Raw genomic sequence first — 27,646 nt, forward strand, 5'->3', positions numbered from 1 at the left:
TGTCAGCAATGGGCCGGCGTCTCTATGGAAACACCTTCCAATTTCCACCCCCTAGACAGCTGCCTGAAGCATCAGGCCCACCAATGCCTTTTGTTTGTGTAGGGGATGAAGCCTTCCAGCTCTCAGAACACCTATTGAAACCGTACTCCAGCAGTGCATTGACACCTACAAGAAGAATTTTAAATTACCGCCTCACACAAGCACGAAGAATGGTGGAGTGCGCTTTTGGTTTTCTTACAGCAAAATGGTGTGTTCTATTGACCGCGATCAACCTCAAGACTGAAACTGTGGACGAGGTGATCAAAGCTTGTGTGGTCCTGCACAATTTTGTTATCTGCAGCGAACAGATTTCCATTGAGGACCACTCTGAAGAAACCACCTTGCATGATTACCAGAACATTACCTTTAGAAGTTCTGTGGCTGTTTCCAGAATGAGGGACAAATTTGCTGAATACTTTAATTCACCTGAAGGACGAATCGACTGGCAGGATGACAGAGTTTGAAAACTTCTTCTGTTGCCTTTTTAACCCAAATTCATGTACCTTGTGTAACCACATTATTTGAAATTTTTAACAAATTGTTGTACCTTGTTGTTACCTACATGATGTTACCTTTTAACCAAAGTTGGGTATATGGATGTGTATTTTACCACAATATTTTTACCTTGTTGGCAAAGTTGTGTACCTGGTTGTGTATTAGACAAAGTATTTTAACTTCTTTACCCAATCAATTTAACCCTATGTAAAGACATTTTTTTAACCTTTGTTTTACTATTTAACCTTTGACATAAAAGACAGAACTTTTTAAACCAACAAAATATTTTTTTATTGAATTGGTATTATTCATTTTTTACTGAAAACGATTTTTATTAATCAGAAAAAATTATGATTTTTTTTCTAGCAAAAAGCTATAAATTAACATAGTGTTGGGTGGAGATAAGGCTGGAGGGGCTTTGGGACACTTCGACATTGGGAGTGTGGAGAGAGGACTGGGAATGGTGGTGGTGGGGAAGGATCGGTTGGTAAAAGAGGTGAAGGGGTTGAAAAAGAATAAGAATGGGAGGACATGTGGGAGGCAGAAGAGGTGGTGGAGAGGATGGTTGGGCAGGGACTGGAGGCGCAGAAGATGTGGTTGGGAAATGGTACGGGGAAGGATGTTGGAATGTGGCAGGTTGGTGGTACGGGGCAGTTTGGTGGTATGGGGGAGGTTGCTGGTACTGGTGAAGCGGCTGCTAATATTGGGGAGGCTGCTGGTATTGAATAGGAGGGGGAGGGGGGACAGAGGCTGAAGGGAGGGCAGGTGTGGGTGGAATTACCGGGGTTGGTGGAGGAGCTTGGGAGGTAACCTGCGCTATAGCAGCGTGGCACGACTGCATTACATGCATCTGCTGGTCAGGAGATAGTCCATCTATGCGCTCAACTACAGACCTGAAAAATGTGTGGTTTGGAGTTCGACTTGCATCTGAATGCATGCTTTGCAAAAGTGTTTTGACCTCAAGAATGCTGTTCCTGAGCATATTAAAGCCTGCGGCAATTTGCTCAGACAACACTTTGAGACAGTTTTGAAAAGATGCATTCAGATGCAAGAATTCTGGCGCATAGCTCCTTTCCTGACCCCTCTGCCGCTGCCGCCCAGTACCCGCAGGTGTACTAGAGGTGGCAGCGGCAGAAGGGTGGGAAGGGAAAGCTATTTCCTCACCAGCAGATTCATGGAATGGAGTTGGCCACTATGCTCCAGCGCTGGTGGATGGGATGGAGGGATCACTTGTGAGGGCAGGCTGTGAAGGTGCAGATGGGCGAGGGCAGTCGAAGTTTTCCTCGGTGGCGGTCTCGTGAAGGATCACCCCAGAAGTGTCCAACTGTGCAGGCTCCCGAGTGCTGCTCACGGTGCTGATGAAGAAAGAGAGAAAAAACAAAATTAATATATTGCTATTGCATGTCCCTGGCTGAAACAAAAAAATTGTTATACATGTTAAATTTTTTTGTACATGGGGTTTTTAATATTTACCTTCTGGTCACCATTGTTGTCCAGAGGAACGACAGGGCGTGCGCATACTTGTACTTGATCCTGCGTCCTCCAGAGCCACTCGGGACCCGCATTTCTTTGTTGAACTCCTTCTTGAAGCGATCACTGATAGACCGCCACCGCTTCACAATTCTCTCCCCTGAAAAGAGAAAGCACAAATTGGTTATTATACAACATCAGGGTTTCCCAAATTCCACTCCTCAAGTCCCCCACAGGTCATGTTTACAGGATTTCCATAGTGTTGCACAGGTGATATAATCACAGATGCCTTAATGATACTTCCACCATCTGCGCAATACAAAAGAAATCCTGAAAACAGAACCCAAATAAGGTCCACGAGGACTGAAGTTTGGGAAACACTGGTTTACATGCAGCCACATTACTGAAATGTGTATACTTACGGTTTTGAATCTTGGCCCGAGCATCGAGGTCCTCCAGTTGGCCACAAGTTGGGCACAGATTTCCTCCCTCATCTTCTGTGTCACTATGAGATCGGCATGTCGGCGGTCCCCCATATTCCACAGCGGCTCCCTTTCTCAGACCAGATCAATGAGGTCAATGTCCAGCCCCCCCTCCTCACCGTCCGAGTCAGGAGCACGCTGTGAATCCTGTTAAAGGAAAAAAAAAAGTTACCCTCAGAACTAGACAAAAAAACCCATCAAAAAACATTCTACCAAAAAGAGAGAATAAAATTTTTTTAAAAATAAGTACCAAAAAAAGGTGTAAAAAAAAAAAAAAAAAAATTGAAAAAAGGACAATAAAATTTGTAAAAAATTATTTGGAAAAAACGGCCCAAAAAAAGAAGAATTTAAAAAATGCCAAAAGTTTTGAATAAATTTAAAAAAAAAGGGGGAAATAATAAGGCAAAAAATATTTTAGAAATCATTAAAATAAAGGTGAAGGAAAAAAAAAGGTACTTACACGAGGACGACCGCCGTGTTGTACATGTCGACTGCCCTGGGAGGCACTTGGAGGACCTCTTGAACGGCCAAAAGATTCCGAAGACTATAATAAAAAACATAAAACAAAATAAATTTGTGCTTGGATTTAGGCATATGTGCTGTGTGCAGTGTGATATCTGCAATGATCTATTTTTATTTGTTGTCTGCAGTGTGGTGTCGGTACTAAATAGTCTTATATTGTGTGTACTTTGATGTTGTGTTTCTGTGATATGTATGCAAGAAACTTATGAATTGCGAGCCCACTCCGTGTGTGTGTGTGTGTGTGTGTATGTGTGTATATATATATATATATATATATATATATATATATATATGTATGTGTATATACAGTGTGTATATATATATATATATATATATATATATATATATATATATATGTGTATGTATGTGTGTGTGTGTGTATGTATATATATATATATATATATATATATATATATATATATATATATATAATTTCATCTTATCGTGTCAGGTCTGTCTGTCTGTCACAAAAAAATCACACGTAGGTGCTTGGTAGGGTTCCGCTATTGTGCGACAAATCCGTTAGACGCAGACGCAGTGCGGAGTTCTAAAGACCCACGCCACCACTAACGTCGGTTGATCAGCGGCGCCAGAAAAACATACAATAACAAACATAAAAGGAATATAGTCACCATCCCACAGCCCCCAGACTCTGTCCCTACTCTCACCACGCACCCGGCATTTTCCAGTCACAGTATATGTTTTGCTCAAAACGCTGATGATATCACTCACGCCCAATGTCATGAGCGGTCTTTGGCGCAAAGCATTACTTGGAACAGAAGAGTGTGTAGAGAACAGAAAGAGTCCGGAGGCCATCAGATAGTGAGTATATAATTTTTTAAAAATGTTTAGATCCTATCTTTTACTATTGAAGCTGCATCTACTTTACCAAAAAATATAAAAAAAATTAAAACATTTTTTACCTGTAAGCGCTGTCGATGCGAGGGAGGGCTCCCAGAAGACATTTCCACTACTGATTTTGGCATGTGATGATGGTGGCCAGCGTCTGATGCTGGTGGCATCTGCTGCTGTGCTGGGAGCGTCTCGTGCTGCTGCCCGGCGTCTGCTGGCGGCCGTTGGCTGATGCTGGGTGGCGTGTTCTTCAGCTACGCGGCGTCTGCTACTGGCAGCATGCACTTGAACCGCGCGGCGTCTGCTGCTGGTGGCATGCACTTCAGCTGCGCGGCGTCTGCTGCTGCTGGCGATGTTAGATGTTGGCCGCCGTCTACAACTGCTGCTGGCAGCATCTGCTGCTGCTTGCGGCCTCCGCTGCTGACTGGATGGCTGATGCCTTGATGGCCTTTGGGATGCTTCCTTGGCAGGCTCCATGGTAGTGGTTGAGGGTGAGGGCCCCACTGGCATAATATATGTTTCCTGGGGGTTGGCCAACTTCTGAGCATGCTCAGACGTAAAAACTGGATCTGGCCACCGGATCCTTCTTTTGCTGAATCCGGCGCATTGCGGCGTCCATAGACTTCAATTGAAGCAAAAAAAACGGAATCGCTGGATCCGGCTTTTCCGGCTTTTTTGCCAGAGACAAAAAAACGTTACTGTTGCCGTTTTTTCCAGACGCCGGAATGCAACGTTTCTCCGAATCCGGCAAAAACCGGACGAAACGCAAGGCCATGTGGCACGATCCGGCGCTAATACAAGTCAATGGGTAAAAACCGGATCCGGCTTCAGATTTAGCCGGATCCGGTTTTTAAAAAAAGAGCCGGATCGCGCCTGATGGCAAAAAACTGATGTGTGAAAGTAGCCTTATTCTGACTTAACCCCCAAGCCATTACCAGATCAAATTTTACAATTCTGACCACTGTCACTTTATGTGATAATAACTCTGGAACGCTTCAACAGATCCCACTGATTCTGAAATAGTGTTTTATGTGACATATTGTACTTCATGTTAGTAATAAAGATTTTTCTATATAACTTAGGTGTATTTGTGAAAACATTTGGCAAAAATTTAGCAATTTTCAATTTTTATTTCCTTAAACCAGTTAGTCATGCTGTACAAAATCATTTATAAAAAAAAACAAAAAAAACCCATATGTCTACTTAACTTTAACATCATTTTTTAAAGATCATTTTTTTGTTAGTAAGTTGGAGGGGTTAAAAGTCAATCAGCAATTTCTAATTTTTCAAACAAAATTTACAAAACCATTTTTTAAGGACCACATCACATTTGAAGTGACTTTGGGGAGCTTATATGACAGAAAATACACAAGTGTGACAGTATTCTAAAAATTTCACCGCTCAAACTGCTTAAAACCACATTCAAGAAGTTTATTAACCTTTCAGGTGCTTCACAAGAATTGATGCTACATGGAAGTAAAAAATGAACATTGTCACTTTAACCCCCCATTTTTTTATTTTCACAAGAGAAACGAGAAAATGGAACCCAAAGCATCATTTTGATTTTTTTTAACTCAAAAATGCCTAGAATCGTGAGCGGCCGCCATGTCACTTTTGTAGAGTCCCTGATGTGCCTAAATAGTGGAAACACCCCACAAGTGTCTCCCATTTTGGAAACTAGACCCTTCAAGGAATGTATCTATATGTGTGATGAGCACCCCAAGTGCTTTACAGAAGTTTATAGTGTTGAGCCGTCAAAATTTAAAAAAATCTATTTTTTCCAACAAAAATGCTCTTTTAGCTACACACTTTTTTATTTTCGCACGGATAGCAGGAGAAAATGGACCTCAGTACTTTTGAGGCACAGGGCAAAGCTCAGAAGAGAAGTGCCATATTGGATTTCAGCTTTTTTCTGGAATGCTTTGAGGGTGCCATGTCACTTTGGCAGAGCTCCTGAGGTGCCAGAACAGCAAAACCACTCCCCCCGATAAGTGACATAATTTTACAAACTACAGTGCCTTGCAAAAGTATTCGGCCCCCTGGAACTTTTCAACCTTTTCCCACATATCATGCTTCAAACATAAAGATACCAAATGTAAATTTTTGGTGAAGAATCCACAATTGTGTCCCACTTCTTGTTAAGTTGAACGAAATTTATTGGTTATTTTAAATTTTTGAGGAAAATAAAATACTGAAAAGTGGGGCGTGCAATATTATTCGGCCCCTTTACTTTCAGTGCAGCAAACTCACTCCAGAAGTTCAATGTGGATCTCTGAATGATCCAATGTTGTCCTAAAATGACTAATGATGATAAATATAATCCACCTGTGTGTAATCAAGTCTCCGTATAAATGCACCTGCTCTGTGATAGTCTCAGGGTTCTTTTTCAAGCACAGAGAGCATCATGAAGACCAAGGAACACAACAGGCAAGTCCGTGATACTGTTGTGGAGAAGTTTTAAAGCCAGATTTGGATACAAAATGATTTCCAAAACTTTAAACATCCCAAGGAGCACTGTGGAAGTGATCATATTGAAATGGAAGGAGTATCATACCACTGCAAATCTACCAAGACCCGGCCGTCCCTCTAAACTTTCATCTCAAACAAGGAGAAGACGGAGCAGAGATGCAGCCAAGAAGCCCATGATCACTCTGGATGAACTGCAGAGATCTACAGCTGAGGAGGGACAGTCTGTCCATAGGACAACAATCAGTCATACACTGCACAAATCTGGCCTTTATGGAAGAGTGGTAAAAAGAAAGCCATTTCTCAAAGATATCCATAAAATGTGTTGTTTAAAGTTTGCAACAAGCCACCTGGGAGACACACCAAACATGTGGAACGAGGTGCTTTGGTCAGATGAAACCAAAATTTAACTTTTTGTCAACAATGCCAAACGATATGTTTGGCGTAAAGGCAACACAGCTCATCACCCTGAACACACCATCCCCACTGCCAAACATGGTGGTGGCAGCATCATGGTTTGGGCCTGCATTTCTTCAGCAGGGACAGGGAAGATGGTTACAATTGATGGGAAGATGGATGGAGCCAAATACAGGACCATTCTTGAAGAAAACCTGTTGGAGTCTGCAAAAGACCTGAGACTGGGACAGAGATTTGTCTTCCAACAGGACAATAATCCCAAACATAAAGCAAAATCTACAATGGAATAATTCACAAATAAACGTATCCAGGTGTTAGAATGGCCAAGTCAAAGTCCAGACCTGAATCCAATCGAGAATCTGTGGAAAGAGCTGAAAACTGCTGTTCACAAACGTTCTCCATCAAACCTTACTGAGCTCGAGCTGTTTGCCAAGGAAGAATAGGCAAGAATTTCAGTCTCTCGATGTACAAAACTGATACATACCCCAAGCGACTTGCACCTGTAATCGCAGCAAAAGGTGGAGCAACACAGTGTTAAGTTTAAGGGGCCGACTAATATTGCCCGCCCCATTTTTCAGTTTTTGAATTTGCACAAAAATTTAAAATAACCAATAAATTTCGTTCAACTTCACAATTGTGTCCCACTTGTTGATTCTTCACCAAAAATTTACATTTGATATCTTTGTTTGAAGCATGATGTGTGGGAAAAGGTTGAAAAGTTCCAGGGGGCCGAATGTTTGCACAAGGCACTGTACATCCCCCAATGAATGAACGTTTTTATTGGTACCAATTTCGATCTCATAACAATTTTTGCTAGCTTTCTATTTTGATTTTTGGGAGGCAGAATGAACAAAAACCAGCAATTCAATATATTTTTTTTAAATTCCGCGCTGCTTCTGGTAAAATTGAAAAGGCAGCTTTATTATTTGGGTCAGTACGATTACAGTGATACCACATTTATCTTTTTTTTTTTTTTTTTTTTTTTTTTTTATGTCTTGGCGCATTTACACAATAAAAACTATTTTATAGAAAAAAATCATTTATTTTTGCATCGCTTTATTCTGAGAGCTCTAACTTTTTATTTTTCCGTTGATGGAGCTGTATGGTTGCTTGTGCATTACCATTTTTATTTACATTCGTCATTTTGATCGCTCTTTATTCCACTTTTCGTTCGGCATGATGAAAAAGCATCGTTTTGTACCCCACTTTTTTTTTTTCTTTTTCAGTGTTCACTGAAGGGGTTAACTAGTGTGACAGTTTTATAAGTTGGATCATTCCGGATATGGCAATACCAAACGTACTTTTTATTTTTACATAAAAATACAGGTGACTTTTAGCGCTTCCTGTACCTTCAACTCTCTGGTGGCACATTGCCATGTGTAACATAGTTATCAAGGCCGAAAAAAGACATTTGTCCATCCTGTTCAGCCTATATTTCGGCAGAATAAATCCTCAATGTGGTACACACAAGGACACAGGACAGAGGTTGAGTCAAGTTACAAGTGCTGTTAATTACACAAATTAGAGAAGCATCACATGATTTTTCGAACAGTGCCAATACTTTTGTCCACCCTCTTTTTTATGTTTGGTGTGGAATTATATCCAATTTGGCTTTAGGACAATTCTTTTTGTGTTTTTTCATTTAAGACAAATTAAATGAAGATAATAATACCAAAGAATGTGTTTGCAATCATTTTCAGGAAGAACCTGAGTATTATCTGACAGAATTGCAGGGGTGTCAATACTTTTGGCCACAACTGTATATAGTTTTTCAATGCATTGTCAGGTAGATCATGACTAAGACTTTTTAGTTGAAACGCGTTGATCCTCCTCACTGGTGTGCTCGGTGTTTGCTATGGAGACATTTTTAAAGAACTAACATATTTTTAAGTTGTCTAATAAAGCTTTGTAAAGTTGCAGCCGCCTCCGTCTCAAGCTGGATCACAATTTTTTTTTTTCTCTTATCTCTGGTGCAGAGGACACTTTAAGAGTTCGGCTGTACTGGAGCAAAGAATGGATTTTGGAGGCAAGTTTAGATTTCTTTATAAGATGATGTCCCATTCGTAACTTTTAATAAAGAGCGGAAAATCCCTATATCCTAATTCTATTCTTTATCCTATGTCAGTGATAAGTGTTTGGTCCAATGCACTAACTTTTCTTTAAGATATTTCAGATGGGACAGAACAGTCTAATCAAAAATTTATTAAAGCCATTAAGTGTTTAGATTGTTGTGTGTGATTTTCAGTATCTTTTATACCAATGGTGCATTATATTTCTTGGCAGCCTTGTGTTATTTTCTTTACAGTTAATTTCTCAAATCTGCTGGTGTTATTATCAGGAAGGCGCCATTAATTTTGTTTTTCAATTTTGTGTTTTTACAGAGAAGTCTGCTCAATCCAGATATTAAACTTGAAACGCTTAAGGAAGATATCAAAGATTTTTTCAAGGCATCAGGTACTGTCACTGTGCGGAGACCATGAACTATAATGGTCCAATAGTCCTCTCAAAACATATGAAGCCATAACATGTTAATTCTTTTTGTTTATTGGGTATTTGAACAGATCTAAAACAGAGATGAAAAAGTAAATGGTGAGGCCACATTGACTGCTGGTCACAAGTAATCGAAGCGCAACCCACAAACAGTGGCCATCGACCGCACAATTTTGAAGCCGTCCATGGCTGGTGGAGTTGTGTCCAACTGCCCATGTGGTCTTGCTTTACGAGCATCTCTTATATATCAATATACACTCACTGGCCACTTTATTAGGTACACCTGTCCAACTGTGTGTTAAGACTTAATTTCTAATCAGCCAATCACATGGCGGCAACTCAGTGCATTTAGGCATATAGACATGGTCAAGACAATCTCCTGCAGTTCAAACCGAGCATCAGTATGGGGAAGAAAGGTGATTTGAGTGCCTTTGAACGTGGCATGATTGTTGGTGCCAGAAGGGCTGGTCTGAGTATTTCAGAAACTGCTGATCTACTGGGATTTTCACGCACAACCATCTCTAGGGTTTACAGAGAATGGTCCGAAAAAGAAAAAAAATCCAGTGAGCGGCAGTTCTGTGGCCGGAAATGCCTTGTTGATGCCAGAGGTCAGAGGAGAATGGGCAGACTGGTTCGAGCTGATAGAAAGGCAACAGTGACTCAAATTGCCACCCGTTACAACCAAGGTAGGCAGAAGAGCATCTCTGAACGCACAGTGCGTCGAACTTTGAGGCAGATGGGCTACAGCAGCAGAAGACCACACCGGGTACCACTCCTCTCAGCTAAGAACAGGAAACTGAGGCTACAATTTGCACAAGCTCATCGAAATTGGACAGTAGAAGATTGGAAAAACGTAGCCTGGTCTGATGAGTCTCGATTTCTGCTGCGACATTCGGATGGTAGGGTCAGAATTTGGCGTAAACAACATGAAAGCATGGATCCATCCTGCCTTGTATCAACGGTTCAGGCTGGTGGTGGTGGTGTCATGGTGTGGGGAATTTTTTCTTGGCACTCTTTGGGCCCCTTGGTACCAATTGAGCATCGTTGCAACGCCACAGCCTACCTGAGTATTGTTGCTGACCATGTCCATCCCTTTATGACCACAATGTACCCAACATCTGATGGCTACTTTCAGCAGGATAATGCGCCATGTCATAAAGCTCGAATCATCTCAGATTGGTTTCTTGAACATGACAATGAGTTCACTGTACTCAAATGGCCTCCTCAGTCACCAGATCTCAATCCAATAGAGCATCTTTGGGATGTGGTGGAACGGGAGATTCGCATCAGGGATGTGCAGCCGACAAATCTGCGCCAACTGTGTGATGCCATCATGTCAATATGGTCCAAAATCTCTGAGGAATGCTTCCAGCACCTTGTTGAATCTCTGCCACGAAGAATTGAGGCAGTTCTGAAGGCAAAAGGGGGTCCAACCCGTTACTAGCATGGTGTACCTAATAAAGTGGCCAGTGAGTGTACAGTGCCTTGTATTCGGCCCCCTGGAACTTTTCAACCTTTTCCCACATATCATGCTTCAAACAAAAAGATACCAAATGTAAATTTTTGGTGAAGAATCAACAACAAGTGGGATACAATTGTGAAGTTGAACGAAATTTATTGGTTATTTTAAATTTTTGTGGAAATTCAAAAACTGAAAAGTGGGGAGTGCAATATTATTCGGCCCCTTTAACTTAATACTTTGTTGCGCCACCTTTTGCTGCGATTACAGCTGCAAGTCGCTTGGGATATGTCTCTATCAGTTGTGTACATCGAGAGACTGAAATTCTTGCCCATTCTTCCTTGGCAAACAGCTCGAGCTCAGTGAGGTTTGATGGAGATCGTTTGTGAACAGCAGTTTTCAGCTCTTTCCACAGATTCTCGATTGGATTCAGGTCTGGACTTTGACTTGGCCATTCTAGCACCTGAATACATTTATTTGTGAACCATTCCATTGTAGATTTTGCTTTATGTTTGGGATCATTGTCTTGTTGGAAGACAAATCTCCGTCCCAGTCTCAGGTCTTTTGCAGACTCCAACAGGTTTTCTTCAAGAATGGTCCTGTATTTGACTCCATCCATCTTCCCATCAATTGTAACCATCTTCCCTGTCCCTGCTGAAGAAAAGTAGGCCCAAGCCATGATGCTGCCACCACCATGTTTGATAGTGGGGATGGAGTGTTCAGGGTGATGAGCTGTGTTGCCTTTACGCCAAACATATCGTTTGGCATTGTTGACAAAAAGTTTGATTTTGGTTTCATCTGACCAGAGCACCCTCTACCACATGTTTGATGTGTCTCCCAGGTGGCTTGTTGCAAACTTTAAACAACACTTTTTATGGATATCTTTGAGAAATGGCTTTCTTCCATAAAGGCCAGATTTGTGCAGTGTATGACTGATTGTTGTCCTATGGACAGACTGTCCCTCCTCAGCTGTAGATCTCTGCAGTTTATCCAGAGTGATCATGGGCCTCTTGGCTGCATCTCTGACCAGTCTTCTCCTTGTTTGAGATGAAAGTTTAGAGGGACGGCCGGGTCTTGGTAGATTTGCAGTGGTATGATACTCCTTCCATTTCAATATGATCGCTTGCACAGTGCTCCTTTGGATGTTTAGAGTTTTGGAAATCATTTTGTATCCAATTCCGGCTTTAAACTTCTCCGCAACAGTATCACGGACCTGCCTGTTATGTTCCTTGGTCTTCATGATGCTCTCTGTACTTCAAACAGAACCCTGAGACTATCACAGAGCAGGTGCATTTATACGGAGACTTGATTACACACAGGTGGATTATATTTATCATCATTAGTCATTTAGGACAACATTGGATCATTCAGAGATCCACAATGAACTTCTGGAGTGAGTTTGCTGCACTGAAAGTAAAGGGGCCGAATAATATTGCACGCCCCACTTTTCAGTTTTTGAATTTCCACAAAAATGTAAAATAACCAATAAATTTTGTTCACCTTCACAATTGTGTCCCACTTGTTGATTCTTCACCAAAAATTTACATTTGGTACCTTTTATGTTTGAAGCATGATATGTGGGAAAAGGTTGAAAAGTTCCAGGGAGCCAAATACTTTCGCAAGGTACTGTAAGTCATTTCTTGGCATTGTGGGCTATAACAGGCGGTTCATCCTAAGTTTTGCTAGAATTGCCGCCCCATTGACAGATCTGCTTAAAGGTACCAAGTCGACTGCAGTTAAATGGACTATTGACACAGAGATGACTTTTCAGAAGCTGAAGCAGGCTCTGTGTGTAAACATCCGGTTCTGGTCACACCAGACCTCAGCAAGGAGTTCTTGGTCCAGACAGATGCCTCAGAAGTCAGGTTGGGAGCTGTGCTGTCTCAGGAGATAAATGGGGAAGAACATCCCATCCTGTATTTGAGCCGGAAGCTCTTGTCATGCGAGAAAAATTACGCCATTGTGGAGCAGTGTCTGGCCATAAAATGGGCAGTTGGGCAGTGGATACATTGAGGTATTATGTACTAGGCCGGAGGTTCAAACTTGTGTCTGATCATGCCCCGCTGAGATGGTTAAGGGAGAAACAAGGTAAGAATGCCCGGGTGACTAGGTGGTTCTTAGGCCGCCAGGATTTCAGGTTCCACGTAGAGCACAAGCCCGGGAAGCTACACGTGAATGCAGATGCCCTCTCCCGAATTCCCTGTTTGGTGTCCGAGGGTGCCAAAGCCCCCAGGCTTTTGTTAGAGGGAGGGGAAAATGTGACATGGTCACTGGTGTTGTACATGAGGGGAGATATGTCACAAAGATTGCTGTTCTGTGTGACGTGAAAACCATAAGTGTTTTCTCCAGTATCGTATGTGCTGAGAGCAATCCAGTCGCTATATGGGCATGGCTTTCATGGTGGGTAGGTCAGAGATGGGCGGGGCACCTATCCACCATATCTCCACCTCCAGGGTGTTGCTGGAGGGGAGTTAAATGTCCAGCCAGTTTTTTTTTTTTTTTCTTTCACCTTGTTTGTGGAGGTATCAAGCCTCCAGATTGCTAGCACCTACGAGAGCTGCTGTGTGTGTTGTACCATAGGACCTGGGCAGGATGGTCTATGGACTATTTATTTTCATTTGAGCCGGACAGGCCTTTTTCTATTACCTTTTTGTTGTTTTGTTTTTGTTTTATGTGGCAATAAACCATTGAGAGACTTTAACCACCCATGTGCCTGAGTCTACCTAGAGGAGCAGCTGACGCCGGTTTCACATTCACGCTTTTGAGCGCAGCGACGGCCTGCGCACGGCCGCCGCTAAGCCCCGCCCCCTGCCCCGCCTCCACCGGTATCTCCGCCTCCGGGCGCATGACGTTGCATGCGTCATGCCTCCCCTATCTTCATCACAGAGGGCGCAGGCCGTGCGCAGTCTGCGCACAGTCTGCGTTTGGCGGCGCATGCGTCCTTTTGACGGTGCGCCGAGCACAACCAAAATGCAACAGGTTGCGTTTGGCGCTGCTCGGCGCACCGTCAAAAGGACGCATGCGCCGCCAAACGCAGACTGTGCGCAGACTGCGCACGGCCTGCGCCCTCTGTGATGAAGATAGGGGACGCACGACGCATGCAACGTCATGCGCCCGGAGGCGGAGATACCGGTGGAGGCGGGGTAGGGGGCGGGGCTTAGCGGCGGCCGTGCGCAGGCCGTCGCTGCGCTCAAAAGCGCGAATGTGAAACCGGCCTGAGCCTGTCAACCCCTCAAACGGGGTTTGTGTGAAATTATGTCCAATTTGCAATCATTTTCAGTTTTTTTTTATGTTGTTCCAGTACACACAAAGGAAATAAATGTGTGTAGTAAAACGTGTAATTACAATAATTTTCTGGGAGAAATGCTTCATTTTCTGGAAAATTTCAAGGGTGCCAACATTTTCAGCCATGACTTTATAAGCTATTGATAAATTAATATTTTTAAATATTTCTCATTCCTCCAACATTTTCTATTTTTCTGTTTGTTTTTTTTTTCAGGTTGGGAGAAAAAACTTCAGAATGCTGTGTATCGCGAGCTTAGTGTGTATGTATCATCTTCTGATATCCAAAAATGACTGGCTTACTGTTTTCCATAATGCTGACATAAATGTGTGAAATTTACATATTGTGACAACATGGAGATCAATTGGCTCTATAAGAGGGCTAGCAGGCAAAGAACATTTAGTCAAGCGCATTTCTTCCTGGCCGCTATCTAAATGCATATTTAGACCCATCCTATCAGAGGAGCCTGAGCTTATCGCCCAGCACCTCAAAACCCATCACTACCAATGCCGTTCCTTATTATAGTGATCATGATTCCAACACTGTCCATGGGAAAGCTTATCCGTCTCCAGATGGGGCACACTTAGAATAAAGCAACTCTGCAGAATCCTCACAATCCTCAGCACATACTCTTGGGATTTGCCAGTGGCAAGACTGAGCGGTCATGTAACCGAAAGTATGTGATACGCGTACTCCTGCCCACATTCTGACTAAATGTGCACAGCCTTGTTCAATTCCCTTGCATTGTGCTTGTCCACGCACGTCTAGTCGAAATGTGTCTGGAAGTATACATATCGCATACTTGCGGTCCCATGACTAGCACCACAGAATCCTCAAAGCATGTGATGTGAAGATTCACAAAGGGTGACAGCTGTCTTTCGTGAAAAACCTGGACACCAAAATTTGAGTCTGGGCATTCTAAATCAGATCTATTTTAGATAACCAATTTTTAACTTTTTTGGGAAAATCTCACTACTTAGAGGATGATCCCAATTTTACGTCACAGCGGAGAGTGGCCACCAAGGACGTCTTTCACTTTGAAGGACATGGCCAATCTATTCTTTTCACAGAGTCTATTGTTTTCATTGGAGGTTATGCAATTCTTCATTTCACATGTGGTGGCGCTGCAGGGAATTGCTACTCTTGCTGTCAGATTTTCCAACAGATTTACATATGATTGATCAGGATCCCTGCAGTGAAAATTTTTGAGATCATGTTTTTGATGGGATTATTTTATCATGCAGCAAATATCCATGCAGGCAGGCACCAGTTCAACTTCAAATAAATTGTCATGAAAAAATGGAGTTTACTTTTTTTTTCTTAATTTTTGTATTCTAGGCTTCCAGCTCCTTGCCATCCTGCAGCACCAGCTGAACATATCAAAGAACCCTTGGCATATATGAGGCGAGCTCAGGTAGGTGGCGAGAACATCAGATACTGGACAGTTATGCATGCAGTGCAGTCACGTTTGGCTGATTTTTAATGTCATTTAATCTGAATCTAGCCATTTTTGGAAACTAATCGAAGTTAAAAATAAAAAAACTAATTGAAAAATAAATGTAACTGTAGGTAGTTATTTTCTGGACATTTACAAGCAGATTAATGGATTGGTCTGTTGTGTTATGCTGCCATGATTCCATGTGAGAGCACATTCATATATAGATTTATGATCAACATAATCTACTGTGATAACAATGATATAAAAACAAATGAAAAAAGACAGGGTAGAAAAATGGCCTCCAAAATGGTGGGGAATGAGAGCAGCAGCAGGTAATAATAAAGTGCACAGTGTAGGTTGAAGAATATAATACATGCACCACATATAGAGGAACCGGGCAAATTTATAGTCCTTTTATTCAAGAACTGGCAGGAAACGGGGCGGACATAGCAAGCACTGTAATGTCCTCCGGTGGAAGATTCCCTATAATTAGGCAGATGGAGGCACTGTGGATGCTTGCTGACCTGTGGTCCTTCGGTGTCCGTCTTTTTAGTCATGCATAAAAATCACGGTCCGCCACAATTTTGTACACTTCTGAAAAGAAGGACGCCACTGAACAATGACCAGATGGAGTCCAGAATAATTCTGCTGACCCATTATAGTGAGTGCCTCCTTCGGTGGTTTCATTTCAATTACGTCACTCGGATATTTACATGTAAACCTCGCTGTAAGTGCTCAGCATAGAGCGCCAGATAAAAGTGATCCCAAATGTTGTGTAAAATGTTCCCAACAAAACCTTCAACTCCAATCCACAAAAATAGCAAGGCCTCACTCTGGTCCGTCATCTGTCAATGGAAATATAGGGGTGTTCCACGTTACTGGTAGTACAAAGGCTCTGGAAAATCTCTATAGCTCCTCGCACACCAAAAGAAATTCAGCAAATTCTGCGCTCTCAAATCCAAAAGCCCCCTCTCTTCTGAACCCCATAATGTGTCTAAACCACATTTAGCATCGATATGTTTGAGATTTCTGTGGCGATGACAGACCCCCCCCCCCCCTAAATTACGGGTGCGCGTCTCCAGAAGCAAGAGCTGGGCACTACAACGTACTTGTGACTGCGACTCACTGGGCACTGCAATGGCCATTTGCAATTTTAACTCCGCAACATCCACTACTGCTGGTTTTTGGAAAACAATGGAGTCAAAATCACCACTACACCTGTAGATAAACTCTCGAAGGGGTAGCATTTCCAAAATGGGGTAAATTGATTGGGGATTTTTCTCTTCTATCACTTAGGGGCTGTGTATTTGAAGTCTGCAAAATATTCTAGCAAAATCCGCGCTCCACGAGGCAAATGGCACTCCATCTCTCCCAAGTCTCGCTGTGTAGCGAGACTGTACAGCTAACATATTGGATATTTCTACATTCAGCAGAAATTGTGGGAATAATTTTGGTGCCATTTTTACACATTTCCCAGTATGAAAATGTAAAATTTTGGGCTAACGTACAATTTTAGGGGTAAAAATGTAATTATTTCACTGCCCAATAGTATAAATTTCTGTGAAACACCTGTGGTGCCAATATAATTTCTGCACCCCTAGATTTATTGAGAGGTATAGTTTGTAAAATGGGGTCACTTATGGGGGGTTCTGCTTTTCTGCCACCTCAGGGACACTACCAATGTGACATGGCATCCTCACTCCAGTCCAGCAAAATCTGAACTGAGTTTTTGACCACATATGGGGTATTGGTGTACTCAAGAGAAATTTCTCAACATTTTTTTTGTGGTCCATTTTCTCCTGATACCCTTGTGAAAATAAAAAAGGGGCTAAAATAACATTTTTGTGGGGATTTTTTTTTTTAAATTTCATTTTCAACAGTAGACACTTCTGTGAAGCACCTGAGGATTCAGGATGCTCACCACACATCTAAATACATTCATTGAGGTGTCTAGTTTTAAAAATGGGGTCACTTGTGTGTGGTTTCCCCTGTTTTGGGCACATCAAGGGCTCTTAAAACATGACCTTACACCCGCAGAACATTCCATTAAAATCCAAAACGTCACTTCATCCTTTCTGAGCCCTGCGGTGGTCCCGAACAGTAGTTTTCCCCCACATACAGTAGGGGAAAAAAGTACTTAGTCAGCCACCAATTGTGCAAGTTCTCCAACTTATAAAGATAAGAAAGGCCCGTAATTGACATCATAGGTAGACCACAACTATGAGAGTCAAAATGAGAAAACAAATCCAGATAATCACCTTGTCTGATTTGGCAAGATTTATTTTGCAAATTATGGTGGATAACAAGTATTTGGTCTTTAACAAAAGTTCATCTCAGTATTTTGTTATATATCCTTTGTTGGCAATGACAGAGGTCAAACGTTTTCTGTAAGTCTTCACAAGGTTGGGACACACTGTTGGTGATATATTGGCACATTCCTCCATGCAGATCTCCTCTAGAGCAGTGATGTTTTGGGCCAGTTGCTGGGCAACACGGACTTTCAAATCCCTCCAAAGGTTTTCTATGGGGTTGAATTCTGGAGACTGGCTAGGCCACAACAGGACCTTCATATGCTTCTTATGAAGCCACTCCTTCGTTGCCCTGGCGGTATGCTTGTGATCATTATCATGCTGAAAGACCCATCCACGTTTCATCTTTAATGCCCTTGCTGATGGAAGGAGGTTTGCACTCAAAATCTTTCGATAAATGGCCCCATTCATTCTTTCATGTATACGGATCAGTCATCCTGGTCCCTTTGCAGAGAAACAGCCCCAAAGAATGATGTTGCCACCCCCATGCTTCAGAGTAGGTATGGTGTTCTTTGGATGTAACTCCGCATTCTGTCTCCTCCAAACATTACGAGTTTTGTTTCTACCAAACATTTTTACTTTGGTTTCATCAGACCATATGACATTCTCCCAATACTCTTCTGGATAATTCAAATGCTCTCTAGCAAACTTCAGACGGGCCCGGTCATGAACTGGCTTAAGCGGGGGGACACATCTGGCACCGCAGGATCTGAGTCCCTGGCAACGTAGTGTGTTACTGATTATAGCTTTTGTTACGGTGGTCCCAGCTCTATGTAGGTCATTCACTAAGTCCCCCCCGTGTGGTTATGGGATTTTTGCTCACCGTTCTTGTGATCATTTTGACTCCACGAGGTGAGATCTTGCGTCGAGTCCCAGATTGAGGGAGATTATCAGTGGTCTTGTATGTCTTCCATTTTCTTATTATTGCTCCCACAGTTGCTTTCATCACACCAAGCTGCTTGCCTATTGCAGATTCAGTCTTTCCAGCCTGGTGCAGGGCTACAATTTTGTTTCTGGTGTCTTTAAACAGCTCTTTGGTTTTCACCATAGTGGAGATTGGAGTGTTACTGTTTGAGGTTGTAGACAGGTGTCTTTTGTACTGATAACAAGTTAAAACAGGTGCCATTACTACAGGTAATAAGTGGAGGACAGAGAAGCCTCTTAAAGAAGAAATTACAGGTCTGTGAGAGCCAGAAATCTTGCATGTTTTAAGTGACCAAATGCTTATTTTACACCATAATTTGCTAAATAAATGTTGCCAAATAAGACAAGGTGATTTTCTGGATTTGTTTTCTCAGTTTGACTCTCATAGTTGTGGTCTACCTATGATGTCAATTACATGCCTCTCTCATCTTTTTAAGTGGGAGAACTTGAACAATTGGTGGCTGACTAAATATTTTTTTTCCCACTGTATAGGGCATCAGCGTACTCAAGAGAAGTTGCACAACAAATTTTAGGGTCCATTTTTTCCTTTTACCCTTGTGAAAATAAAAACTGGGGCTAAAAACAGTTTTGTGGGAAAAATGTGGGTTTTTTTTTTTACATTTTCACTGCTCAATGTTATAATCTTCTATGAAGCATTTGGTGGTTGAAGGTGCTCACCATAGATCTAGATAAGTTCCTTGTGGGGTTTCTGAAATGTGATCACTTGTGGGGAGTTTCCATTATTTAGGCATATCAGGAGCTCTCCAAATGCGACATGGTGTCCGCTAATGATTCCAGCAAATTTTGCATTAAAAAGTCAAATGGCGCTCCTTCCCTTCCGAAATCTGCCGTGCTCCCAAACAGTAGTTATCCTCCACATATTGGGTATCTGCATACTCAGGAGAAATAGCACAACAAATTGTATGGTACATTTTCTCCTGTTACCCTTGTGTAAAAAAAATTTTTGGCTAAAAGAACATTTTTGTGGGAAAAATTAGATATTTATTTTATTTTTATTTTTTTTAATGACTGAACGTTATAAACTTCTGTGAAGCACCTGGAGGTTCAAGGTGCTCACCAGACATTGTAAGGTGGCGCATATTGTTCATGTTGGGAGACACTCACTCGGCAGCGGATTAACCACGACAGGCACGGGTTGTTCACATAAATCAGTCCATCTGGTTTATTGTGCAGCATACACATATAGCAGCAGCAGTCTTACATCAGACCAAATGAATATTCATAGTGGAGCACCGCTCCCTTAGCCCTGTGGTCACACAGGCTGTGCTTTGTCCAGCAACCAGGCTTTACAGTCTCAGTTAATTCCCCCTGACCGGGTTACCTCTTAGCTGCTTCTGACATCCCTTCCTTCCTAGGGACTGTCCAGTACTCACAGGCTATTACACACAGGCCACACACGGTCAGCAGCGTCCACATGTGCGCTTCAGGAAGGTAGCCCACCTTCCAGCACGACAGCCTTCCGGGACCTTTCCACACGGATCAATTGGATCCAGGCATTCACTCGTGTGACCTACCCTGGTCACCTTATATGGTCCATAGCCACGCCCACCGGATCACATGGCTATAACCTCATTGCAGGTCCTATATCAGACACCCATGCATACACACATATACAGGCTTACTATGGGCGTTTTTTAGACACATGCCCCTGGGTGGGTTTGTAGGTGACTGGTCCCACCCGTCTCACCAGCCACCTGAAAGCTCTCCCTGATACATTGTAACAAAAACCTCAGCAGTACCTCTGCTGATCAACACTCGTTCAAGCTTCCATCCCAGGGCCACCCCCCGGGATACATAACAGTCATTTAGCATCCTCCGTTCATCCTATCTCCATTACCACAATGGATATGCGTGTGTGTATGACCCATACAGCGCCCCCTAGCTGTCACAGTGGTCACTGCACCACAACATCTAGATAAGTTCCATGAGGGGTCTGGTTTCCAAAATGGGCTTACTTTTGGGGGTTAATGCCACTCTTTAGGCACATCAGGGGCTCTCCAAAGGCGATATACATCCGCTAATGATTCCAAAAATGTTTGCATTCAAAAAGTCAAATGTCACTCCTTCACTCCCTAGCCAAGCCGTGCAGCCAAAACAATAATTTTTCCCTACATATGTGGTACTCAGGAGAATTTGATCAACAAATTGTATGATGCAGTATCTCATGTTACCCTTGTGAAAATTTTCAGTTAAAAAAAGATTTTTTGTGGGGAAAATGGGATTTTTTTTATTATCATGACTGAACGTTATAAACTTCTGTGAAGCACCTGGTGTACAAGGTGCTCACCAAACATCTAGATAAGTTCTCTTAGGGTTCTAGTTTCCAAAATGGTGTCATTTGTGAGCGATTTCCACTGTTTAGGCACATCAGGGGATCTTCAAACTCGACTTGGCATCCACTAATTATTCCAGCAAGTTTTATATTCAAGAAATCAATCGGCTCTACTTCCCTCCTGAGTTCTGCCATGTGTCCAAACAGTGTTTTTCCCACACTTTTGGGTTATCTGCATGCTCTTGAGAAATTGCAAAACAAATTTTGGGATTCGTTTTTTCCTTTTACCCTTGCGAAAATAAAAACATTTTTGGTCTAGAGGAAAATTTTTGTGAAAAAAAAGTCAAATGTTCGTTTTTTTTTCTTCCACATTCCATTAATTCCTGTGAAGCACGTGAAGGGTTAATGAACTTCTTGAATGTGGTGTTAAACACTTTGGGAGGGTGCAGTTTATAAAATGTTGTCACTTTTGGGTATTTTCTGTCATATATGCCCCTCAAAGTCGCTTCAAATATGAGATGGTCCCTAAAAATAAAAGGTTTTGGAAATTTTCTTGAAAATTGAGAAATCGCTGGACAACTTTTAACCCTTGTAGCTTCCAAACAAAAGAAAAAAAATAAGAAAATTGTGCTGATGTAGACAGGTGGGAGATATTAGTTATTAACTGTTTAATGTGACATAAATCTCTGATTTAAGGGAATAAAAATTAAAAGTTTGAAAATTTAAACAATGCAAAGAATGCAAGTCATATCGAACAAATTTTTCAAATATCATGAAGTACAATACGTCACGAGAAAACCACAAAAAGTGACACTCGTCAGAATTGTAAAATTTGGCCTGATCAGGAAGGTGAAAACAGGCTTCGGGGTGAAGGAGTTCAAGATATTCTTAAGGATCCCCCACCTACCACTTATTCTGTCACTTGTTACCTTGTAAACCACGAATGCTGGATCTTCACCAGCCCCCTGTAATAATTTATCAACCCCTTCCATCACATGCCGAACTCTGGCACCAGGAAGGCAACAAAGCGTTTGGTTGAGTTGGTTTGGGCAACAAACTATTCTATCAAAACTGTGGAACTTCACAACACAAAGTCAAAGATGCTCCAGATATGTCATTTATAGAGAATTATTATTATTACTATTTATTATTATAGCGCCATTTATTCCATGGTGCTTTACATGTGAGGAGGGGTATACATAATAAAAAAAAAGTACAATAATCTTATTCAGTACAAGTCACGACTGGTACAGGAGAGAGGTCCCTGCCCACGAGGGCTCACAATCTACAAGGGATGGGTGAGGATACAATAGAGGAGGGCAGAGCTGGTCGTGCAGCGGTTTGGTGGATTGGTGGTTACTGAAGGTTGTAGGCTTGTCGGAAGAGGTAGGTCTTCAGGTTCCTTTTTAAAGGTTTACACAGTAGGCGAGAGTCTGATATGTTGGGTAGAGAGTTGCAGAGGAGGGGGGATGCTCGGGAGAAATCTTGTATGCAATTGTTGGAAGAAAACATAAGAGGGGAGTCGATAAGGACATCTTGTGAGGATCGAAGGTTGTGTGCTGGTAGGTACCTGGAGACGAGGTCATAGATGTATGGAGGAGACAGGTTGTGGATGGCTTTGTATGCCATGGTTAGGGTTTTGAACTGGAGTCTCTGGGTAATGGAGAGCCAGTGAAGGGATTGACAGAGATTAGAGGCCGGGGAATAGTTGGGGGACAGGTGCATTAGTCACACAGCAGAGTTTAAGATAAATTGGAGGGGCGCGAGAGTGTTCGAGGGGAGGCCACACAGCAGGAGGTTGCAGTAGTCAAGACGAGAAATCATGAGTGCATGCACTAGAGTTTGTGCCGATTCTAGATTGAGGAATGTACGGATCAGGGAGATGTTTTTGAGTTGAAGTCAGGAGGAGGTGGAAAGGGCTTGGATATGTGGTTTGAAGGAGAGATCAGAGTCATGGATTACCCCGAGGCAGTGAGCTTGTGGGACTGGGGAGAGTGAGCGGCCATTTACTGCTCACTCTCAGAATGTAGGCAGTTATCACAATGTAATATTTACCCATATGTAAATGACATGAAAATTAATGCCCCAGGTGGATTTAGAATTTATTTCCATTTAAGATTGTCTTTTCTTGGAGAATAGTACCACTGTCCTGATTGATGGTGAAATTTTAAGAAGTTTTATATTAAGTTGTTTCTGACCTATGAATATTAGAAGGTGACATCCTATATACCTACGGGACAAAGCGTTTTTTTCTGTACTAGAAGTGTCATTAGATAAAAATAGACTGAACCCATCTATTTGCTACAGGTTGTGGTGGTCTCCTGACAATTGTCAGTGGAGAGATGGGTCGGACAGCTGGAGTTTCACTGTCCAATTCTGTTTTTGGCAGTGGATTTCTCCTCTCTTCCCACACAAAACACATGAACTCTCAGCCGAGTGCTCATTTATATGGAGGAGTCGGGAGAGGGAGCTATCTGCCCAGTGAAAATTCTGCCGACAACTATCTCATGTGTATGGCCAACTATACGGCAGTGAGAATACAAGATGTTCTGATGGTGAGAATTTGTTGAAGGGCTCCTGGATAATGCGAATTACTAGCAATAAAGAAATAACTGTTTCCTTATACCATGTTTAGGTTACAGCTTTCATCAGCAGTAACACACACAAAAAACTTGGTGAAAAGCAATATAGATATTCCATATTCCGTAACTGTAATAGTTTTTAGCTTACAGTATTTTCTTGGCAGCATATGGTGGTCATATTTATAGATTACAACAGGTATATTGTTATTTGCCAACCTTTTCTTTGGTATGAGCACATAAATCCGTTTCTTATTTTCCTTTTCCTCTGCAATGCAAACAATATAAAATTACACATTTTAAAGTGATTCAGCAATTCATCCTCTGAGATGAAAAAGCAAAGGAATGTTGTTGAACAGATTTGAAGAACTATTTCTGGACTTTTAATATTGTACAACTCTCCTTTTATTTTAGTTCTGTGCTCTGAAGCAGACTTTGAAAAATTTAATATTTGTGCAATAAACTATCTGTATTGTAAGCAACACAAGAAAATAAAGACACTATAGTGACGCACCAGCGAACAGGCAGATCTCGCCAGCGATCAGCACCATGGGTAACAAGCGCACGCTTCGCTTAGTTACCCGCCGTGTACCTTGGATACCAGCGTGCTCGTGCTGGGAGCTGGTATCCAAGGTAAACAGCGAGTAACTAAGCGCGTGCGGCGCTTAGAAACCCGCTGTTTACCATGGATACAAGCTCCCAGCGCGAGCACGCTGGTATTCAAGGTACACGGCGGGTAACTAAGCGAAGTACGCGCTTAGTTACCCGCAGTTTACCTTGGAGACCAGCTCCCAGCGTCTGCTTACAGCGCTGGGAGCTCGCTGATCGATGTCCAGGACATTTTTTGATCGTTGGTCTCCCGCTGGTCAGCATGCATCGTTGCGTGTGGCAGGCGGGAGACCAACGATCAAAAAATGTCCTAGACATTAGTGCACGATCAACGATACCCAGCGGGGGGGGGGGGGGGGCGGTCGCTGATACATGTCACACACAGTGAGATCGCTGGTGAGATCGCTGTTGCGTCACAAAACTTGTGATTTAGCAGCGATCTCGCTAGTGATCTCGCTGTGTGTGACAGGGGCTTTAGTCTGGAGGGTGCAAGGCCAACAAGTTCATCATAGTAAATTAGGCCGATATGTGCTCCGCTTTATGGTACTTTTCTTGCAGTGGCTGCTGATAGATGTGATAAATTCATGAAGAGACTTGCAAGTCTTAAAGGAAACTTGACAGGTGATACATGCTGACTGTGGATCAGGAAGCATGTATCAGACTCTGTAGACTAGTCGAGAAGGTGGGTCCACAGGGAGAGACCTGTCCTTCATGGGGAGCAGACGGGTGACTTTTAAAGAATGTTTTTCTCTGAAACTCTGCAGTGTCTAATACAAGCTCACCTTGGCTCAGGTTCCCTTTAATAAACTTGGCCCGTCTTAGCGCCAGCGTAAAATGCCAGTCTGGATAAATTGAGGCCTTTATCTTTATTCTTTTTGTTTAGGCGAGCTGGGAGAAGAGGATCCTGAAGAGTCTGAACAGTATGTGTACAGAGCTGAATATTCCTCTTGCACGTAAGGTAGTGTGTCCGTCTGCTTTACTGTTAGGCTGGTTTCACATTAGCGCTTTTGTGCGCAGCGCATCGGGCGCACCAGTGCGCATGCGCACTGCGCACCTATATTTTACATGATGTGCGCATGGTCTTGCGCATATTTGCGCTTTCGTGCGCATGCGTTTTTTTGTCTTTTGCGCCAGGCGCGTCAGACGCAACATGTTGCATTTTTGGTTCCGCCCTGTCTCGTTAAAACAACGCATGCGCACGGAATGCGCACGGAATGCGCAAAAACACCACATTGGAGCCTATGGGAGCGCAATACTTGCGCATGGTCTTGCGTTTTTATGCGCATGCGTTTTTTACATAAACATGACTGAAATTTGGTCTAGACAGTAAAAAAACAAAATTGAACCAAGGTGATAAAATGGTGTGGGCACTGGGATTCCACAATACTTTAAGGATTGCTCACTAGTGGACACACAGCACAAGCTGCACCAATGTAAGTATGAAAAACCTAATGTCTGGCTGAAATTTCAATACATTTCTATGTACTTATGTCTCTTTTTTTTTTTATTGCAGCATGTCTTCATCTGGTGAAGAATATGTCCCCGGGACAGGGCAAGAGGCAGAAGAAGTGAGTACTATGCTTCCGTATGGATTTGAAAAAATAAACACATGTGATTAATTTTTTTGGTTTAATTTTCAGAGCTCATCCTCCATCACGCCACCACCACCGGAGGAACGGCAGGAGCAGCAAGGCCAAGTGCGGGCGGGTAGACGTGATGTAAGTACAGACGGACTGTTTGTTTTTTTTTTTTTACTTATTTTCTAGTCTGGTTTTTTTTTTTTTTTTTTTTTTTTTTTGTATTTTTTAATTTTATTTTTTTTAAATTTTCATGGTTGTTTTTTTCGATGTTTGTTGTTTTTTTTCCATTTATTTCCATTTAAAACAAATAATTTTTTCATGGATTGTTTATCAATATCTAGGGCTCAAAGTGTGTATGTGTGTGTGTGTGTTTGTGTGTGTGTGTGTGTATGTTTGTTTGTTTGGGTATATGGGCACGGGACTATGGGATGGAGGATATATATGATGGGTATATGGGATAGAGGATATGTATGATGGTATATGGGCACGGGACTATGGGATGGCGAACATGTATCATGTGTATATGGGCACAGGCATATGAGATGGCGAATATGTATGATGGGTATATGGGCACAGGACTATGGGATGGAGGATATGTATGATGGAATATGGGCACGGGACTATGGGATGGAGGATATATATGATGGGTATATGGGCATGGGATGGAGGATATGTATGATGGTATATGGGCACGGGACTATGGGATGGCGAATATGTATGATGGGTATATGAGCATGGGACTATGGGATGGAGGATGTGTGATGGGTATATGGGCACTGGACTATGGGATGGAGGATATGTATGATGGAATATGGGCACGGGACTATGGGATGGAGGATAATTTTAAATTTATATAACTAACCACAGTTAGTTACTATGCCCGGGCAGCGCCGGGCTCTTCAGCTAGTTATCGATATTTTTTTTTTTTTAAATCTTTCAAAGATTAATGTTTGTCTTTCTTTTCTAGGCTCCACAGCGGGAGGAGGACCTCGCCCTGGACAACGACGAGCTCATCCGTCTAGTCCAGGAGCGAGTCCCGTTGTGGGACACCCGTCACCAACTGCACTCGGACAACGTGGTGATCCGGCGGCTCTGGAACGAGGTGGCCGCATCGCTGATGGATGGCTGGGACAATGCCTCTCCCCGGGTCCGCAAGGATTTTCGTAAGTATTTAAATGCAGTGTGATGCAGCAGTGATCTTGGCCGGGATCACCCAACTGTGTGTGATGCTATTAACTCCATGGAGTTTCTATCATCACACACAGTTGGATGATCACAGCCTCCAGTGCATAGTCTTACTTTTTTTCTTTTTTTTTTTTTTTCCATCACAGTGAACAAAGTCAGAACCCGTTGGCGCTCGATGAAGGACCGCTTCAACAGGGATATCCGTCAGGAGAATAAGGTTCGCAGTGGTGCTGCGGCAAGGACCGGCACGAAGTACCGATACCATCGTGCCTTGGCATTTTTAAGACCGGTCCTTGCCTCCCGAACGTAAGTATTTTCTAGTTGTATTGTGTTTTATTCTGTGCTTTTCTATTCCACAGGAGTTGGCGATTGTTAATTTATGGTAGTAATTTCTTTCTTTTCTTTTCACAGCACCTGGAGCAGCACCCTGCAACCTGGTCCCGAAGCGGTCCTTCATCAAGCTGCCCCGGACCCCTCCCAGCCATCCATCAGCGAGGAAGCACCTTGCAGGTCTGCACCACAGTCATCTGGAGACCAGGAAGCTGGTCGCTCAGGTGTTCCCCTGTCCCAGGTCTCTGCCACTGGTTTTGCGGGCACTTCCCGCCAGCAGCGGCAGAGGACCTTGGACAGGCCTCTCATGCCCGAGTTCGTTGAATTGAGCTCGGTCTTTCAGAGTAGCCTCAAGGCACTCTCCGATAGACTTGAGAGTGGTTTCCTCCTTTTGGACCAACGCTACAAGTCTATCGAGGGTCGC

At 42.7% G+C, this 27,646-nt stretch overlaps 1 protein-coding gene across 3 annotated transcripts in view; it reads left to right on the forward strand.

The window, feature by feature from the left end:
• Positions 1-27,646, forward strand: part of TBC1D19 (TBC1 domain family member 19) — a 294,506-nt gene that overhangs the window by 61,351 nt on the left and 205,509 nt on the right. For all 3 annotated transcript variants that reach the window (XM_073574712.1, XM_073574713.1, XM_073574714.1), the window contains exons 2-5: positions 9,125-9,197; positions 14,192-14,237; positions 15,314-15,389; positions 25,011-25,085. In XM_073574712.1, the coding sequence (XP_073430813.1) occupies positions 9,125-9,197; positions 14,192-14,237; positions 15,314-15,389; positions 25,011-25,085 (270 nt within the window). The remainder of the gene's footprint in view (positions 1-9,124; positions 9,198-14,191; positions 14,238-15,313; positions 15,390-25,010; positions 25,086-27,646) is intronic.

Source organism: Dendrobates tinctorius, unplaced genomic scaffold (genome assembly GCF_039654945.1).
Source record: "Dendrobates tinctorius isolate UK_male_01 unplaced genomic scaffold, ASM3965494v1 ptg000039l, whole genome shotgun sequence".
NCBI classification, from domain to species: Eukaryota; Metazoa; Chordata; class Amphibia; order Anura; family Dendrobatidae; genus Dendrobates; species Dendrobates tinctorius.